This window comes from Salmo salar, chromosome ssa14, assembly GCF_905237065.1.
Source record: "Salmo salar chromosome ssa14, Ssal_v3.1, whole genome shotgun sequence".
Lineage (NCBI taxonomy): Eukaryota > Metazoa > Chordata > Actinopteri > Salmoniformes > Salmonidae > Salmo > Salmo salar.
Genome location: NC_059455.1, coordinates 25288654 through 25308164, shown reverse-complemented (window position 1 = coordinate 25308164; position 19511 = coordinate 25288654). Strand labels below are relative to the sequence as shown.

Sequence of the window (19511 nt, the reverse complement as noted above, 5' to 3'; positions counted from 1 at the left end):
TCAAGTCAGTTAGTGTTATGGTGGTGGGTTCAACGTTACTGTTAGTGTGACAGCGTTGTTTTACTTCCACCTGAGCCATGTTTGAAATGAGTGACTTCTGCCGAACTGCAGTTCTTCCAATGGATCCTGTGTGCAGGAGGCATAAGGAATGCCAAATCAACCCCTAGATCCCTATGCATTTGTGGAGATTGCAGAGGATTTGACAGGTGTAAGCAATATGCTAATAGCTCAAACTTGCCCTCTGATAGGCTAGGTGGAAGTTTCACTACATTGCTTCAATACCAATAAAATGGTATTAGATCTCCACAAGTACATAGGGCATAGGGCCTAGTGGTTGATTTGGGATTGGGGTGTAGAATAAGTAGCCTACACTTCCCAGTCCCTCCTGACCTCCATGCCACGACCTGTTGCAGACAGGTTGTTACCATGGGTGGGAGCTCATCTTACAAAATATTTTAAGGCTAACATATTTGGACAACTGCACTTGTTGTAACCTCAATAGGCCCCATCTAATCATGGATAAGGGCACTACATAGTAATAGCTTCATTCTTGCCACCTTTCCATAACCTAAACATACAGTGCAACACACCAGTGGTACATAACTTAAAGGATGTACCAGTGGTGTCCTATGCTTGTCATGTATGTCTACTGCCATAAAGGCCATGTCTAGACTTGACAGTTCATGCAGCTTTAGTATTCTGATCATGGAATTCCAAATGTGTCATGCATCTATCTACACCACAGTGTGTCTGGATTCCCTTTTCCTGCTCTATATTCAAATGCCAGTATGCATTCTACAAACGGTGGAATAGGCAAAATATGATAATAACACATCAACAACCTCTGTAGCTAGCCAGCAAGCTAGCAAGCAATGCTAAAGGGATTGCAAATGGGTTAGCATAACTCTAGCCAAACAATTTTTTTCTTCTAAATATTAGCTCGCTGGCTAGATGGTTGACCACTCTGGTAGGCCTACATTATGATCAAATAACCACAGTAGCCTACTTTGCCACTGTTAAAACTGTAACTTAAAGCAGGTACAGCCTCAGTGTTCACTGTAAACGCCCGCACCGGAAGTTGGACAGAATTTTCACAACATTCAAAAAGTTTGCGCTCAGCAGACCTTAAATTTGGTCAGTGCCGAAACATTTTTGAGGGAGAATTGGTCTGGACCCATCTTTTCAATGCGATCTTCGTATTTTGATAGCAGGAATCGCATGTAAATGTCAAGTGTAGACACGACTAAAGACTGCCTGGTTTGGCATAACGCCAAGAGTATATTAATAGCAAATGATGAAGTGATAGTAAATCATGATACAAACAAAGACTGAAATATGAATCTCATCATGGACATGGTATCTTGTATGTGGTTTGGAAACATACAGCTCTGTCTGACTGACAGGAGAATCACAGTACCTGGGTAAAATTAGGTATTGGATGTGATTTTAATCCGTTCAATGGAAAGTTCCCAGTGTAACAGGGATATTATGGACATGTAGATATGTTTTTTTTCACTTCAATTCCTTGAATTGACATTGGGCCAGTGTAAATAGATTTTCTAATCAACTCTAATATTAAAATGTTGTACGCCAAGTGATTATTCTGTGATCATGACAAAAATGTAGTTCATGATTTTCTTAATGTTTGTATTCATTCTTGACATTTTTTGTTATCCTAACAGGTACATACCAGGGACAATGGATAGGAGGAATGCGACACGGATATGGTGTGAGACAAAGTGTGCCTTACGGAATGGCTACGGTTATTCGTTCGCCCCTCCGAACCTCGCTGGCCTCGCTCCGCAGCGAACAGAGCAATGGCACCGTCCTCCATGCCAACCTCGACCTGTCAGACAGCCCTGCCGGCATCAGAGGAGGCTTTGTTCTCAACTTCCACAGTGAAGGCGAAGGTGAGAAGAAAAAGGGCCTGTTTCGTAGAGGGTCCCTGTTCGGAAGCCTCAGAAACCTCAGAAAGTCAGACTCCAGGTCGTCCATATCGAGCAAACGCAGCTCTGCCCCCAGTGATGCCGCCAGCTCCATCAGCCGAATCAGCTCCAGTGATGCCAACTCCACCATCAGCTTTGGAGATGGAGTTGATGAGTACATGCCCCTGGAGGACAATGTAGATGCCACCACCACAGAGTCCTACATGGGGGAGTGGAAGAATGACAAGCGGAACGGCTTTGGTGTCAGCGAGCGTACCAACGGGATGAAGTATGAGGGTGAGTGGATGAACAACAAACGCCACGGCTACGGATGCACAATGTTCCCAGACGGCATCAAAGAAGAGGGGAAGTATAAAAACAATGTGTTGGCGCGAGGCATCAAGAAGCAGCTCATTCCTCTCAAAAACACCAAAACTAAACAGAAAGTGGATCGGGCTGTGGAAGGAGCCATACGGGCAGCAGCTATTGCCAGAACAAAAGTAGAAATAGCCACTTCAAGGTAATCAGTTTCTCAATGTGTATGGTTGCATCTGAATTGACACCCTATTTCCTATACTGCCCTACCAAGCAAAAAAACAGTAAATGCTCATTTGGTCGAAAATTAGTTAGTCATTTTTGCTACATTAAATACATGCTTAATCATGTGGAAAAGTATCCTGCCTCTATTGTATTGTGTTTTGGATTAAATGGGGGTAATGTTAGCAGTAACTGCATAAAGTTACTGTGAAACCAAGGTAAATAGAAGCCATTTTTCTCAGTTCCACGCTATGAGCAGTTACTGCCTTTTTGCTTGGTAGGGCAGTATACAGTGAACAACTTTTGACTAGAGCCTTATTGGCCCTGGTCGAAAGTAGTGCACTATATGGGGAAGGTTAGTGCTATCTTGGATTCTTGGGACATACTTACCCTAAACATAACCCTTCCCTAACCTTAATCCTTACCTTAACCGTTTTAAATGTCAACTTCAATGGGATGACGTCAGAGTTGGGACATCCCAAGGATCCCTTTCAGACTTTTCCATATGGGGAATAGGGTGCCATTTTGGACACAGCCAATGTTGTGGTGTTGTTGGTGGTAAATAATCCTACTGCTGCATGGGTTTCCAGGTTAGGACTGCTGATTGGGTTAAATTGAATGGCTGACAGGTTGGGATTCTCAATGAGGGGTCAGGTTTTTATTGGTGTCACCTCATCCTACCTCTCCCATCTCTCTCCAACATTCTCCAACTCTTTCTCTCACTCTCTCTCTCACTCTCTCTCTCTCTCTCTCTCTCACACACACACACACACACACACACACACACACACACACACACAGTAACCTAATTGTGTTTAGACTGATTAATTTCACATAGCAAGACAGATGGAGTTATGTTTGGCTTGACCAACAAACTTCCAGATCAGATCTGCTGATTGGGTTCAATTTAACCCGATCATCCAAATAATACACAAAATAATACAATTGGTCAGGAGCCCGTAAAACGGCCGCCATTCCCTCCAGCGCCATTGTTTGCCCAATTACGCGCTGGTGGGGATATTTAAGACAACCCGAAAGCTGGTCTTTGCGATAACGCGGTTGGTTATGGCATAGATTAAGACAAAGGAAGCGCAGCCTATCCAGCCGTGAGGCACAGTGCCCATATGCACCTTGAACAAGAGATATGTGCTTTTTGTGCTTGTAAACCTCGTATTTAGAAACATTAAAAAAGTCCCCCCCCATTTCGTTTTATTTGATTAAAAACCAAGCATAGTCTATCCTAGTTGTTTTGTCATCCCCAATGCATTCGCCAAGTTGTCAAGACTATCGATACATGGTTTGGCTTATGAGACCAGTGAAATTAATTTTAATCACAAAAGTTGTATAAAAAGTTTGGCAGCAGCAAAACAGTAAGCAACGAACCCCTTTTTATCCACGTAGATAGACTATTAAAATGTTTTGGAAGTACGTAAAAAAAATCCATGTAGGCTATATGCCTATCATGGAACGAGAGATGAGATAATCTGGTGACACACTTATTTAGAAACATTTAAATTATTTTCCTGTAACAATTCCTTGTTTTCCATTTCGTTTGATAAAAAAAAAACGAAGCCCTTAGTAGGAAACCCTTACGCTACTATAACAAAAGCTTGTTCAACAGCAATGCGTCTGGTATCTTTCTTATCTTGGCCATGCGTTAGCCAAGTAGCCTATCTATAAAAGGTTACTAAATGCTCTACGCTTGAGGCTTTTGACGATATGCTTTTGCATTATTCACATAGGCCTACCTGCAGTGCATACTCCATTCGGCTTGTAGTCATCCCCATTTCTAAAGACACACTCCTCCAAACATAAGAAAATACATTTTGTCAGTCCTATAAGGGCATATAAACAGTAGGCCTAGGCTCGATCTTGCTTATTGAGAATGTGCCTCACACATACAATTGAATTTACGGGAGCCTAGTATTTTTTTATTTGAGAAGTGCGATGTGTAAAGGCCCATACTGGTTGAAGCCAATTACAACAATGTTAACTGTTAACTAGGGATGACCCCAATTAGTTGACTGGTCGATTGTTTGGTCTTAGGCTGTTGGTTGACCTAGAGTGTTTTAGTTGAGCACTAACAAATATATATACACTAATCAGGTCACTTACACATATATGCTCCCATCTCAGTGAACTAATTGATTGCGGAGGCCTAGACTAAAGGCTAATTTATCCTTGATTCGAAAATGTGGCCGAAGGCTTTGCATGGAGGCATGCAGAGTCCAAATAGAGCTCTGTACCGCATCCCAAATGTCGTAACAAAGCAGAGGGCTCTGTATAGCTCCGCATTGATATGATTGGTTGACGGTAGGTGGGGGCGCAACATCCTGTATAAACATAAACCCACTTCCTTGACAACAGCGCTGCACGTTTTGCGAAGCGCAAGAAGTATGAATGCCCTGACTTCTGCTGAGGCCATTCTTGCCCTGACTTCTGCTGAGGCCATATCACCGTAAATGTTGCATGGCCAATGCAGACGTCGGATTGACCATTCGCCCAGATGCAAAATGCACTTCTCTCTCCAGAATGCACTCTCTCCTGCCAATTTGTGCACATTCATTGTTTCATAACTTCATTGTGTGGATTGTTTGCGTTTGATTGTTACTGTATATCAATGTTCCATTACATATATCACCAGTAGTACATTTACCGTTAATTCCTATCATTTTTAATCTACAATGTTTGTTACTTTGGTTACGGTCATTTCTTTTAATACATTCAATATTATTATTCCAATCTTCCTGTTCTCATTGTCGGAGTGGACACATTGTTTGCAGAGTGCACAAACTATGCTACACTTGTGAGAAACAAGTTTTGGTTTATTTAATTCCATTTACGAGTTCTATCAATTTAGTCATTGTCTTTTTGTTTGGAGCTCTTCTGTCAATGTTGAGTAAGGACGCGCACGCATAGAAGTAGGCCTATAGGCTACCTGGCCTGCGCGTAAATAGAGGCATATAAATGTGCCCATTTAGAGATCTGATAGTATTTCTGATTGGCTTAACGCACCACCACTAATGGCCTGTGGAGCTTCTCAAAGTAATGTTTTCTTCACCTCAAATAGCATGCAAACAAAGTCTGTTTTTACATCCATTGAGAATAATAAAAGTTCATCAATGTCCTAATCCAGGCACTTGTCATCTCCCGTCTGGATTACTGCAACTCGCTGTTGGCTGGGCTCCCTGCCTGTGCCATTAAACCCCTACAACTCATCCAGAACGCCGCAGCCCGTCTGGTGTTCAACCTTCCCAAGTTCTCTCACGTCACCCCGCTCCTCCGTTCTCTCCACTGGCTTCCAGTTGAAGCTCGCATCCGCTACAAGACCATGGTGATTGCCTACGGAGCTGTGAAGGGAACGGCACCTCCATACCTTCAGGCTCTGATCAGGCCCTACACCCAAACAAGGGCACTGCGTTCATCCACCACTGGCCTGCTGGCCCCCCTACCTCTGAGGAAGCACAGTTCCCGCTCAGCCCAGTCAAAACTGTTCGCTGCTCTGGCACCCCAATGGTGGAACAAGCTCCCTCACGACGCCAGGACAGCGGAGTCAATCACCACCTTCCGGAGACACCTGAAACCCCACCTCTTTAAGGAATACCTGGGATAGGATAAAGTAATCCTTCTAACCCCCCCCCTTAAAAGATTTAGATGCACTATTGTAAAGTGGCTGTTCCACTGGATATCATAAGGTGAATGCACCATTTTGTAAGTCGCTCTGGATAAGAGCGTCTGCTAAATGACTTAAATGTAATGTAAATGTAATGTATTTAAAAATCTTTCCAGCTCTCTCCCTTTCGATAACCACTCAGAATTAACGTTAAAAATGTCAAGCTCTGATCCAGTGGAAACATCATAAAATAGGCTTCTTATCAGTGCTTGACTTGGACTGAAATAGGTTCCGGTACTCATTTTGGGTGCAGGAGCTCCACAATACTTTTGAGCTAATATTCTATAAGAGGGAAAGGCCGAATTGGAGTTGATGACAACGCAAAAATCGTCAATAACCTACAGAACTTGAGGAAAACCACATGCCGTATTTAGCCATGGAACACCTTGAGTGGCCAAGCCCTACACCTACAACTTGTTTATTCATCAACACCCAGCCCCTTAGAGCTACCGCTAACTTTCGCGCTCATTTTAATGGCTGTGAAAATAGCAAAAATATTTCTGACACCCCCCGGACCTTTAGCACTACTGCCAGCGCTTAGATTTACCATTGCATTAGGTTTGTTAAAATAGAGCCCATGGTCTAAAAAGTCGTCATGACGTGCCGTGGACTTGGAATTATTCCAAACTAAATTAAAGTTGAATTAGAAATAAAGACTCACTTAGAGATAAAACAATCACATTGTTAGTAGCCTATCTTGTCTATCACTTGGACAACAGCAAATTATGTTTTCTTTCAACGCTACATTAAACAACAACATTGATTAACTGCTCTATTGTCCTTTTATAGCATGGGTTTGTTAAACACTAGTTTCTGAAGGGCATTCACGGTATAATTGCATGGTATAATTCAATGGCTACGAAGTTCATTCTTACATGTTCTATTTTTGAGCTGCTTTTGAAAGCAAAGGTCAAATTAAAAACATTGGCATTGTTGAATTCGGTTTTCATAATAGCAAGCTAGGATGATGGTTTGGTTAGCTAAGCTAGCAAGCCTGGTTGGTTACCAAGGCAACTACTGTAGCTATCTAGCTGGATAGTAAACTTAATTGCTACTTCAGTGGATGTTGTCAAATTTATACTGGCAAATTAATACATTTCTAGAGGCAAATGTGTTAATTCATAGCCATGGTATAAAAGGGATAGTCAACTCAGGGCTCCATGCATTCTCTGGAAAATAATGCAACTCCGTGGAAGGTCAATTACACTCCACTAATGTGCTGTGGAACACACCTTCCACATTGTGCATTATTTTCCAGAGAACACATAGCCCCTCGTTGATTATCCCTCACTGAATGCAATGCACAGAGATTAAATGATATACTACCATGTAAAACACCCACCCATATCTGTTTAAAGTATCAAAATAGAGACTTTATTGCCATATCATGCCCACCCATCCCCCTTTCCTCATAATCTTCTTCTCTGATGAGAACCACTCATTAGCATGTTCTTTCTCCTGATTTTCTGGCATCTGTATGAATTTTAATGAGGGCTCTCATATGTCACCACCACAACAACTCCTCCCGTCATGAAATATAAATGTGTCAGAGGCAGAATGTCCAAAATGAAGGTTTTGGTCTTTGAAGACTTGTGTGTCTGAGTTGATAAGCATGGTAAGAGCTTTGGAAAGTGCAGGCTGGGTTCGGTTTGCGTCGCTTTCCCCATCATCTGGGTGGAAGCCCAGAGGAGGAAAGAAGGGAGGGAGTAGAGAGAGAGATGGAGAGAGAGAGGGGGGAGAGATGAAGGAGGGCAAGAAGTTCCAAGACCAGACCGGACGGTGTGTACTAACTGTGGCCTGCTCACATGTGAGGCCAGCAGCCACTAGTGTGTCAGTCAGCACTGAGCTCTGACTAAATAAGGCAAGGCAGGACTTGGCTTATCAACAGTTTACAGGAATACAGCAGCAGCTGAGCTGATACATTAGCCCATCTCTGTCCCACCATCGACTATCATCTGGTGGATTACTCAGTCTATCTGGTTGGGACTAGGTGTTGGAGTTTATCACTCACCTTTCCTCAGAACTCTCCTTAGACTTGCTAACAAGCTTCCAGTAAAGTTTCTTAAACTTGTTTTAAGTCGCCTTTTTTCAATTTGCCCTCGCTCGCTATATTTTCTCCCCAAGCTACGTGATGTAGTATAGCCTATGCTCACAGGCTTCAAAGCTTTAAAGAAGCCCACATTAAATCTTATCATGACTCCATGATGATAATGATATGAGTATGGGATAGTGGGGTAAGTTAAGCCTATTTTAACATTCAGGGGGGAAATTGCTTTGGACTTTTCCCATGTGGTTTCTTCCTTCACAGACTATGAAATGATGACAGCTTCCTAAATATTTGGTCAAATTATACATTTTGTGTATGATTTCCTAGAAACAAGGGTTGGCTCAATTTACCCCACTCTCCCTTACAACTTGTTGTACTCCTAATTGTAACTATGTAAGTATCGGTACAATTCTCTCTATAACAGAGTTCTACCATGATTCATTCAACAGCACAACGACTCTATATGCATATGATGTTCTCATTATTCACAATGATTCACTGTCTGCGAGACTGTCAGCTGTTTACAGGTAGCAAAGCCAATTGCACATAAAAAAGACTCCTCAATGCACACTAAGGTTCTGTAGTCATGTGCCCCCTAAAGTTGGTGGAATGCACTTTCATAGTCAGTACTTGAAAAAGAGAAGGTCCACAATCTTGAAGGTTGAAAAAGCAAATGTTTCGTCTTTGTGAGCTTCATCGGTGTCAAACATGTCTGAAGTAAAACTTTAATTTATATCCACCTTAATTCAAAAAGTGAACACCTCAAAGATGTTGAAAGGATACATTCAGTTCAAGAGACACAGTGTGAGTCCTCCTGCGCTCTGTATTCAGAGGCCCTGAAGGACACTTACACAAACAGATGTAAAACCAACTACCTCTTATTGAGCTGTTTATAAAGAAACACCATTGAACTAACCTTGAAGGTCTTGTATCACTGTACCATTGAAATAAATCATGATAAATATAAAGAAGTATGTTATGGTATTCCGTATGTCATCGCATGAAAATGGTTTGTTTTGAAAAACAATTTTACTTGAAAGAAAGTGAATGCAACACATACACTACATGACCAAAAGTATGTAGACACCTGCTCTCGAACATCTTATTCCAAAATCATGGGCATTAATATGGAGTTGGTCCCCCCCTTGCTGCAATAACAGCCTCCACACTTCTGGGAAGGCTTTCCACTAGTTGTTGGAACATTGCTGTGGGGACTTGCTTCCATTCAGCCACAAGAGCATTAGTGAGGTCGGACACTGATGTTGGGCGATTAGGCCTGGCTCGCAGTCGGCGTTCAAATTAATCCTAAAGGTGTTCGATGGGGTTGAGGTCAGGGCTCTGTGCAGGCCAGTCAAATTCATCCACACCGATCTTGACAAACCATTTCTGTATGGACCAAAGCTTTGTGCACAGGGGCATTGTCATGCTGAAACAGGAAAGGGCCTTCCGCAAACTGTTGCAATAAAATGGAAGCATAGAATCGTCTAGAATGTCATTGTATGCTGCAGCGTTAAGATTTTCTTTCACTGGAACTAAGAGGCCTGAACCATGAAAAACAGCCCCAGACCATTATTCCTCCTCCACCAAACTTTACAGTTGGCACTATGCATTCGGGCAGGTAGCATTCTCCTGGCATCCGCCAAACCCAGATTCGTCTGTCAGACTGCCAGATGGTGAAGCGTGATTCATCACTCCAGAGAGCACGTTTCCACTGCTCCAGAGTCCAATGGCGGTGAGCTTTACACCACTCCAGCCGACACTTGGCATTGTGCATGGTGATCTTAGGCTTGTGTGCGGCTGCTCGGCCATGGAAACCCATTTCATGAAGCTCCCGATGAACAGTTCTTGTGCTGACGTTGCTTCCAGAGGCAGTTTGGAACTCAGTAGTGAGTGTTGCAAACGAGGACGGACGATATTTACGCGCTATGCACTTCAGCACTCTGCGGTCCCATTCTGTGAGCTTGTGAGGCCTACCACTTCGCGGCTGAGCCGTTGTTGCTCCTAGACGTTTCCACTTCACAAAAACAGCACTTGCAGTTCACCGGGACAGCTCTAGAGGGCAGAAATTTGACGAACTGACATGGCATCCTATGACTGTGCCACATTGAAAGTCACTTAGCTTTTCAGTACGGGCTACTCTACTGCCAATGTTTGTCTAAGGAGAATGCATGGCTGTGTGCTCGATTTTATACACATGTCAGCAACGGATGTGGCTGAAATAGCCGAATCCCCTAATTTGAAGGGATGGTCACATACTTTTGTATATATAGTGCATTCGGAAAGTATTCAACCCCCATGACTTTTTCAACATTTTGTTATGTTACAGTCTTATTCTAAAATTGATTAAATTGTTTGTATTCCCTCATCAATCTACACACAATACCCAAATTGACAAAGCAAAAACAGGTTTTTAGAAATTGTAGTAAATGTATTAAAAATAAAAAACTTAAATATCACATTTGCATAATTATTCAGACCTTTTAGTCAGAACAGTCGTGGCCAAAAGTTTTGAGAATTACACAAAAATTAATTTTCACAAAGTCTGCTGCCTCAGTTTGTATGATGGCAATTTGCATATACACCAGAATGTTATGAAGAGTGATCAGATGAATTGCAATTAATTGCAAAGTCCCTCTTTGCCATGCAAATGAACTGAATCCCCAAAAAACATTTCATCTGCATTTCAGCCCTGCCACAAAAGGACCAGCTGACATCATGTCAGTGATTCTCTCGTTAACACAGGTGTGAGTGTTGACGAGGACACGGCTGGAGATCACTCTGTCATGCTGATTGAGTTCGAATAACAGACTGGAAGCTTCAAAAGGAGGATGGTGCTTGGTATCATTGTTCTTCCTCTGTTAACCATGGTTACCTGCAAGGAAACAAGTGCAGTCATCATTGCTTTGCACAAAAAGGGCTTCACTGGCAAAGATATTGCTGCCAGTAAGATTGCAAGAACTTCAGGGAGAGCGGTTCAATTGTTGTGAAGAAGGCTTCAGGGCATCCAAGAAAGTCCAGCAAACGCCAGGGCCATCTCCTAAAGTTGATTCAGCTGCGGGATCGGGGCACCACCAGTACAGAGCTTGCTCAGGAATGGCAGCAGGCAGGTGTGAGTGCATCTGCACGCACAATGAGGCGAATACTTTTGGAGGATGGCCTGGTGTCAAGAAGGGCAGCAAAGAAGCAACTTCTCTCCAGGAAAAACATCAGGGAGAGACTGATATTCTGCAAAAGGTACAGGGATTGGACTGCTGAGGACTGAGGTAAAGTCATTTTCTCTGATGAATGCCCTTTCCGATTGATTGGGGCATCCGGAAAAAAGCTTGTCCGGAGAAGACAAGGTGAGCGCTACCATCAGTCCTGTGTCATGCCAACAGTAAAGCATCCTGAGACCATTCATGTGTGGGGTTGCTTCTCAGCCAAGGGAGTGAGCTCACTCACAATTTTGCCTAAGAACACAGCCATGAATAAAGAATGGTACCAACACATCCTCCGAGAGCAACTTCTCCCAACCATCCAGGAACCGTTTGGTGACGAACAATGCCTTTTCCAGCATGATGGAGCACCTTGCCATAAGGCAAAAGTGATAACTAAGTGGCTCGGGGAACAAAACATCGATATTTTGGGTCCATGGCCAGGAAACTCCCCAGACCTTAATCCCATTGAGAACTTGTGGTCAATCCTCAAGAGGCGGGTAGAAAAACAAAACCATACAAATTCTGAGAAACTCCAAGCATTGATTAAGCAAGAATGAGCTGCCATCAGTCAGGATGTGGCCCAGAAGTTAATTGACAGCATGCCAGGGCGGATTGCAGAGGTCTTGAAAAAGAAGGGTCAACACTGCAAATAATGTCTCTTTGCATTAACTTCATGTAATTGTCAATAAAAGCCTTTGACACTTATGAAATGCTTGTAATTATACTTCAGTATTCCATAGTAACATCTGACAAAAATATCTAAAGACACTGAGGCAGCAGACTTTGTGAAAATGTATATTTGTGTCATTCTTAAAACTTTTGGCCACAACTGTACTTTGTTGAGGCGCCTTTGGCAGCGATTACAGCCTAGAGCCTTTTGGGTATGACGCTACAAGCTTGGCACACCTGTATTTGGGGAGTTTCTCCTATTCGTCTCTGCAGGCCCTCTCAAGCTCTGTCATATTGGATGTGGAGTGTTGCTGCACAGATATTTTCAGATCTCTCCAGAGATGTTTGATCGGGTTCAAGTCCGGGCTCTGGCTGGGCCACTGAAGGACATTCAGAGTCTTGTCCCAAAGCCACTCCTGCGTTGTCTTAGCTGTGTGCTTAGGGTCATTGTCCTGTTGGAAGGTGAACCTTTGCCCCAGTCTGAGTTCCTGAGCGCTCTGGAGCAGGTTTTCATCAAGGATCTCTCTGTACTTTGCTTCGTTCATCTTTCCCTCGATCCTGACTAGTCTCCCAGTACCTGCCACTGAAAAACATCCCCACAGCATGATACTGCCACCACCATGCTTCACCGTAGGGATGGTGCCCGGTTTTCACCAGACGTGATGCTTGGCATTCACACCAAAGATAATCTTGTTTCTCATGCTTTGAGAGTTCTTTAGGTGCCTTTTGGCAAACTCCAAGTGGGCTGTCATGTGCCTTTTACTGAGAAAAGGTTCTCCCATCTCCACAGAGAAACTCTAGAGCTCTGTCAGTGACCATTGGGTTCTGGGTCACCTCCCTGACCAAGGCCCTTCTTCCGCTATTTCTCAGTTTGGCCGGACGGCCAGTTCTAGGAAGAGTCTTGGTGGTTCTAAACTTCTTCCATTTAAGAATGATGGAGGCCACTGTGTTCTTGTGGACCTTCAATGCTGCAGATTTTTTTTGGTGCCCTTCCGCAGGTCTGTGCCTCGACACAATCCTGTCTCAGAACTCTACGGACAATTCCTTCAACCTCATGGCTTGGTCTTTCCTCAGACATGCATCGTCAACTGTGGGACCCTATATAGACAGGTGTGTGCCTTTCCAAATCATGTCCAATCAATTGAATTTATCACAGGTGGACTCCAATAAAGTTGAAGAAACATCAAGGATGATCAATGGAAACAAGATGCACCTGAGCTAATTTTTGAGTCTCATAGCAAAGGGTCTGAATACTTTTATAAATAAGGTATCTGTTTTACATTTTTAATAGATTTGCAAAAAAATCGATAAACCTGTTTTTGCTTTGTCATAATGTGGTGTTGTAGATTGAAGATTTAAAAAAAAAATCAATTTTAGAATTAGGCTGTAATGTAACAAAATGTGGAAGTCACTGGGTCTTAATACTTTCCGAATGCACTGTATCGAAGTTGAAAAAAAAAGTTTAATCAGAAATGACAAAAATAATGGTTTTGATGAATGACAATGCTTTCTATAGAATATCACACAACGGATATGGCATGCCAAACTATTTAGTGTTTTCAATATTCGTTTTAATGCTAAGAGTGTGAGGCTGTATGATAATTAAATTATACAAGTGAATGGTTATCTAACTACTTCTAATATTATTTAATGTTGGAAAAGCTGCTGCTCCAACAGTATTTATTGGGAACACTGGAGGATCACTGAGCTCTCCACCCTATAAGCCACTTAAGACAGTGTCTGTCTGGATGGCCCAGAGGCATGCAGTGCTTCTTCACCCTCTTAGACCTGGCTTCAAGTAGTATTTGAAATGTTTGTTATAGTTTAGCTGTGTCTTATTGGGCTTGTCTGGAGCAATGAACCCAATAGAATAGTCCCATAAGTACAAACCCTGCAGATCTTACACCCTCAAACAACATGCTCAAACAAACACTCATAGTATGTAAAAGTAAACAAATACTATTTGAACCTTGGTATGTACCCTTCCCAGTCTAACCAGCTCTTATTCTGCTTTGCATTCATCCAGAACAGCTCACGCCAGGACTAAAGGTGACGCTGCTGACCAGGCTGGTCAGTCAGCGAGTCAGGACTCCGACATCGCCAGGGCAGTGGCTAGGGATCTGTCCCCCAACTTCCATCAGCCAGGTAACCCAACATACTGTACCCAACTAGGCCCCAGCATCTATCTATCTCACAGCCCCTTGTAATAATCCCCTTTGTCCAATTTCCTTTGTGTCTGGGTTGTGGGTTTCTCTTTATCTTCTGTCTGGGGCAGATGTATATGCAAATTTTAAAATGCTAATCTATTTAGGGAGGAACATATAATTAGTATAATTTACCTTGGGGTCTTTTTTATCCTCAGAAAGAAAATGTCATTTTTGGGGGGGGACACCAAGTGTCACAGATTTATGAGTACAATATTTTGTATTAGAGTGAACATGTTTCTGTGGCAATGATGTATGTATACGTATATACTGTACAGCATATTCTTCTACAAAGTAATATCATTTTTTCTGCAAGATAATTATTTAAATATATAGATCGGTACTTTTGTCAGCCTGCTTAGTTTTATGAAAGGGTGGTTCTTCAGTGATTGTGTTACATTCTAATGCATGTTCAGCTCCTGTATGCATGAAGGTCAGTGGGCTTATATCATTATGCTTTTTGAGCATTCCTCTTTTTACCACATGGTCTTGCTCAGGTCTGGCCCATATAGCCTTGCTAAATCTGTGACACTTGACCTGACATCAGGATAGTGTAGATCACTGACTCCTAACAACCAGGTTCAATAGCCAGCCTGCTTGTGATCTGTAATCTATTTCATTTGAATGATTCCTTAACTTTTTCTTAATGCCCCATAAATGTCTTAATTATTTACCGTTGTGCTTTGATGAGCTTTTTATGAACAACTGCTGAGCTTGTAGAGATGTAGTAAGTGATCTTAGCACTTGCTATTAATAGTAGAACAAATGTAATATTATGAACCATGATTCCATTTGATTACACTGCTTGCGTCAGAAAGGTGTTAACTTCGTTGGCTTGTGGGCTCATGTCAGCTGTGTTACAGCGTTGGCCTCATCAGTGGTCAGGAGAATGTCGAGAATGCTTGGAACCTTTAATCGGAATCATAAACCAACAGGACCAGCTTTGAAACTCCATTAAGGAACAAATACTCGATATGTGAAATCATGGACGCAGAAAAGGCATCCTAACCATGAGCTAACTGACAGTGAATAAATGTGAATTTATCATTCACCAAAAGCAACACATACATAATATGTAGGTGTGTGTATCTCTGTATCTCAAATTAGGATTCATCACTAAATACTTGAGTGTTTGTTGATAGTGATATAAACACACAGTATTCATTCAAACGTTGTGATATTAGATCACTGTGTATATGCTACAAATTGACTAAGTATAGATAAAAGGACTGTATATCATGATAATAACGTCCTTCCATTTTCTAGGCCCTGATTATATAAAGCAGAGGTTCAACGAACCGATAGAACCTATTGTTCAAGAGGAGAAGAAAGAAAAGACCCCTTCAAGTAGCCCTCATTTCTACCGTAAAGGCACAACCCCAGACAACTCTCCCACCGCGAGTCCACAGTCCTCTCCCCCACCAACACCCCCGTCAACACATACCCCGGAGCCCAAGAAGAGCTTCTTCAGCAAGCTCGCCCCCAAGCCAGGGAAAGAGAACAAGACCCCCGCAGCAGAGAGCCAGCTCCCGGTCATCACAAAGGCAGTGTCTAAGACATCGTTGAAACAGGAAGTAAGACAGGAATTGCCTCAACCGAAACCGTTCAAAATGGAGGAGTCAGTCCCCATCAGCCCTGGCAATGGACAGCTGCACACTGACACTGAGTACCACGGCTACTATGTGAAGGCAGACGTGAAGATCCCTCAAGACGAACCTGAGGACGTAGATGAGCATGTTACCCCGTCCGCCCTCACCCGGATGCCACCGCCAGCAAAACCTATGGCGCAGTACAGGACACCCACCCCAAAACCTATAGCGCCAAAGTCGGTATCCAAAGAAAGCAAACCTGAATCAAGACTTAAGAAACTAGATTCGTATAAGCCAAGAAGTCTAGCAGAAACTAGGAAACAAGCCAGCTTGGAGATCACCACGGATTTCGTAGAGGAAGAGTCAGTAAGTAACTAAATACTGTATGATGATGAAAATGGGAAAACTGAAGCAAAGATAAATAAATGTGTCATTTCAGAACAACGTGTGAAACATCAAAGGTAGTCTAATATTTTCAGTGATAATGCCTAGCTAACTTTAAAAATGCCATTTTTGAAATGTTCTCCTGAATCTCTTTTCTACTTCACAGGGTCCAAACTCAATACTGGTTGCCCTTGTAATGCTGTTGAATATTGGTCTAGCAATTATTTTTGTCCATTTTTTAACCTGACGAAATCTGAACTGAGGTAAGAATCAACTCAATAACATCTATTCAGATGTTATAAATTGTAGAGCATTGTGATACAGTAATTTATGTTCCATGACATTTTTAAATGTAACATAAAGTAAAAGAAAGAAAGATACAGTAAGCCTCAATGTGATTCAACATAACTATTGACCCTCCTACTGTTTTCACTCTTCAGTGAACTCATCAAAACTAGTGGCGCAGGCCCCTATCTCTGCAGTTGCGTCAATGGCCTTTAAAAATGGCGCCGGTCAGGCACAGACACAGGCAAAGAAGGACTGGAAATAAGAGTGAAACACGGGAGAAAGATGAGAACAGGACCATTCGGCCCCGACGCTGCCCCGTTTTGCTGGCGATGATTTGTGACACGCTTAGGTTCTGTGAAATCTGAAGCAAGCAGTCATTGCGAAAGCAAAAAGAAATATCTGCTGATCCAAGCTGTTACCAGTCAAGTGAGTTGCCACTCCATCTGCCCTGACAGGGGGAATTTGGAGGGGTGGGGGGGGGGGCTTGACAGGATATGTTCGGAGATGCACTTTTAGTTGACGGAAGCTAACAGCTGCCTTACTATTTTGCCATCTGACGTTTTAGTGGGTAGAGGCAGTGCACAAGGCTGCCAGAGGAATGTGTTTCGGCAGGCTTTGCTGCCGTGGGAGTGTTTCTCTGTGTTTGCTATAATATTCACTTGGTACATAAGAAATCATATTTTTTTTAAAGTCGCACTCACCAGTCTTATTCCATTCCCCAGCCTTATCTAACTTCTCCTGTTGAGACATGCTTGTGCGTGGGCCGTTTCAAGTGCATTTGTTTTGTGTATTTGTTAGTAACTGTTCGTTTTTTCATGTTTTTTCCTTTGTTTATCCTTAGGTATTACAAATTATTAAGAGAGCGTTTTATTTATTTAAGTCTAGTCCATGCATTTCTCAAACTTTTTTAAGATCCTTCAAATCCAAAAGGAATTTCCCTAACGCCTATGCTACACAAAGCACTTCTCATTTGAAAGAAATTGAAATGTTTAATTCCAGTTATTTCTACATTGTCAAATTTGAGAGTAATGTATATGAAATTGAAGCATCTTAGCAGTATACAAACACAGATTGTGCGTTAACTTTTGACTAACCAGCTTGTTTTTTACTAACCAGCTATTGGCTGGCTACATGTAACACAAACGTATGAGATTACATAGTGAATCAACACTGATTTGTGATTGAAAAAAAAATTGACATTTATTTTCTGATTAAGGGCTAACTGGTGATATTGAATAACTTTCCTCGTGATTCAAGTTGTATCTATCTTTAACCAGCCACTGATACGGTTTGTTAACGTAGCTACTCATTGACAGTGTTATTTCTGCACACTGACCCTATATTGCATCAAATGAGTTGTTTGTAATTTGATTGATTTTAACATAAAAAGCAAAAGGGCTGTAGTTTTGGAAGTGGGTTGCACTTCGTTAGATATTTTTCTTTTTTCATTGTGCAATCAAGGATCAATGTCCCCCAAAAATAGTGGTCTAAATTGTTTTGTGAGATAAAGGCTTAATGGTTAATTTTGCAATTGTACATTGTCAAATGGAGGCATAATGACTTGCCAACTTGATTTCTTCTTCCTTTGTTCAAATTTGTATTGATTTATTGCCACATGAATATGACATATACAGTAGATTGGCGCATGAAGAGAATACATTAGAATAACGTGATTAGTTTGGTTTGATTTTAATAGGAAAATATGCAATTGTGTCTTGTAGAATATCGTTGAGGAGTTGTTTGATTTAGTCATATATGAGTAAACTATTTGTGCATGGGTTGGTTGATGAAAGTCACATTTGTTGCTTAATAGTTGAGTCTTTAATTTGGCCCGAGCCAACACCCCACCAACACTGGACCTCATCCTAACTTGCACCGTTGTGAAAGGAGTCCAATGCTCAGAGCCCCTTTCTGCAATTACACCTTGTTATGTGTGTTGAATACATTCAGATAGAGTAAATGGTTGGCTAAATGTTTAGATGAGTATCTGTCAGGACTGTTAGAACATTAGAATGTTCCAGTTTACCTTGGGGAAGACAGAGGAGAGGGAGTGCATTGGTCTTAAATATGAAAGTCTAATTACTGTATTTTGTCATCAATGTATTATTAATATTTTTTTGTGCCTAGTTAGCTAAGCATGAAGATGTATTTTTATTTTTGGAATAATAAATGTTATTTTTTCTCAGTTAAAGTTGAATAAATAGAATGAAATGTATCATATTTATAAAAGCGTACATTTTAGTTAACTGTTGACAGGTGTAGGAGATGCATTTTCACTGGTTATGGTAACATTTTCATTGCAACATTGCTAAGAGTATGGTATGAGGAGTTGAAGAATGTGTTAGTTGGATTTCAGGGCAGTAACATTGCGATGTTTTACAGAGGTTTGGTCATAGACTGCCACAGAGAGTATGTGAGATGGGAAGAAGACAGTATCAGAAGGGAAAATGCCTCCAGATATATTTATTACTACTTCTCTGAATGTCAAGTAATAAAGAACACTTAGAGCACAGCGTTAAAGAGCACAAGCAACGTTCAAAGTTGAAAGTTCAACGATGAATGATCAATAAATGTATTTTTCTTGTCTAAACTGTATTTGCACACAGCTATGTATAAGGCTATTTTCTACTAATTGTACCTGATGCTCCATACATTTTTTTGCCCAAAATGACGAGCTGTTGTTACTTTTTACAGGCAAAGTAATAGTCGTTTTATGTATGATTGTATTTTTCTAAAATGTGTTTTGGAAAACTAGCCTGTAAACTTTTGGAAAAATGTAACTTACCATTTGATAGATATTTTTAATTTGTGATTTTAATATCAATTCTATATTTATGAACTGTTGCCAGGCTTACAAAGAACATCACTGAATACAAAAACAGCATGAAGCTATATTGGACAACGAGTTTTGATATTTATGATCTTCTGACTACAATGATTTTAATGGATTTTGGGGCAGTTGTTCCCCCCATTAAGAATTAAAAGAACATTTACATCA

At 41.6% G+C, this 19511-nt stretch overlaps 1 protein-coding gene across 1 annotated transcript in view; it reads left to right on the top strand.

Moving 5' to 3' along the window:
* Positions 1-19511, top strand: part of LOC106569229 (junctophilin-1) — a 29535-nt gene extending 10024 nt beyond the window's left edge. Inside the window, exons 2-6 of the mRNA XM_014140386.2 lie at positions 1683-2445; positions 14075-14193; positions 15519-16207; positions 16392-16488; positions 16666-19511. Coding sequence (XP_013995861.1) covers positions 1683-2445; positions 14075-14193; positions 15519-16207; positions 16392-16472 — 1652 coding nt within the window. The 3' untranslated portion in view covers positions 16473-16488; positions 16666-19511. The remainder of the gene's footprint in view (positions 1-1682; positions 2446-14074; positions 14194-15518; positions 16208-16391; positions 16489-16665) is intronic.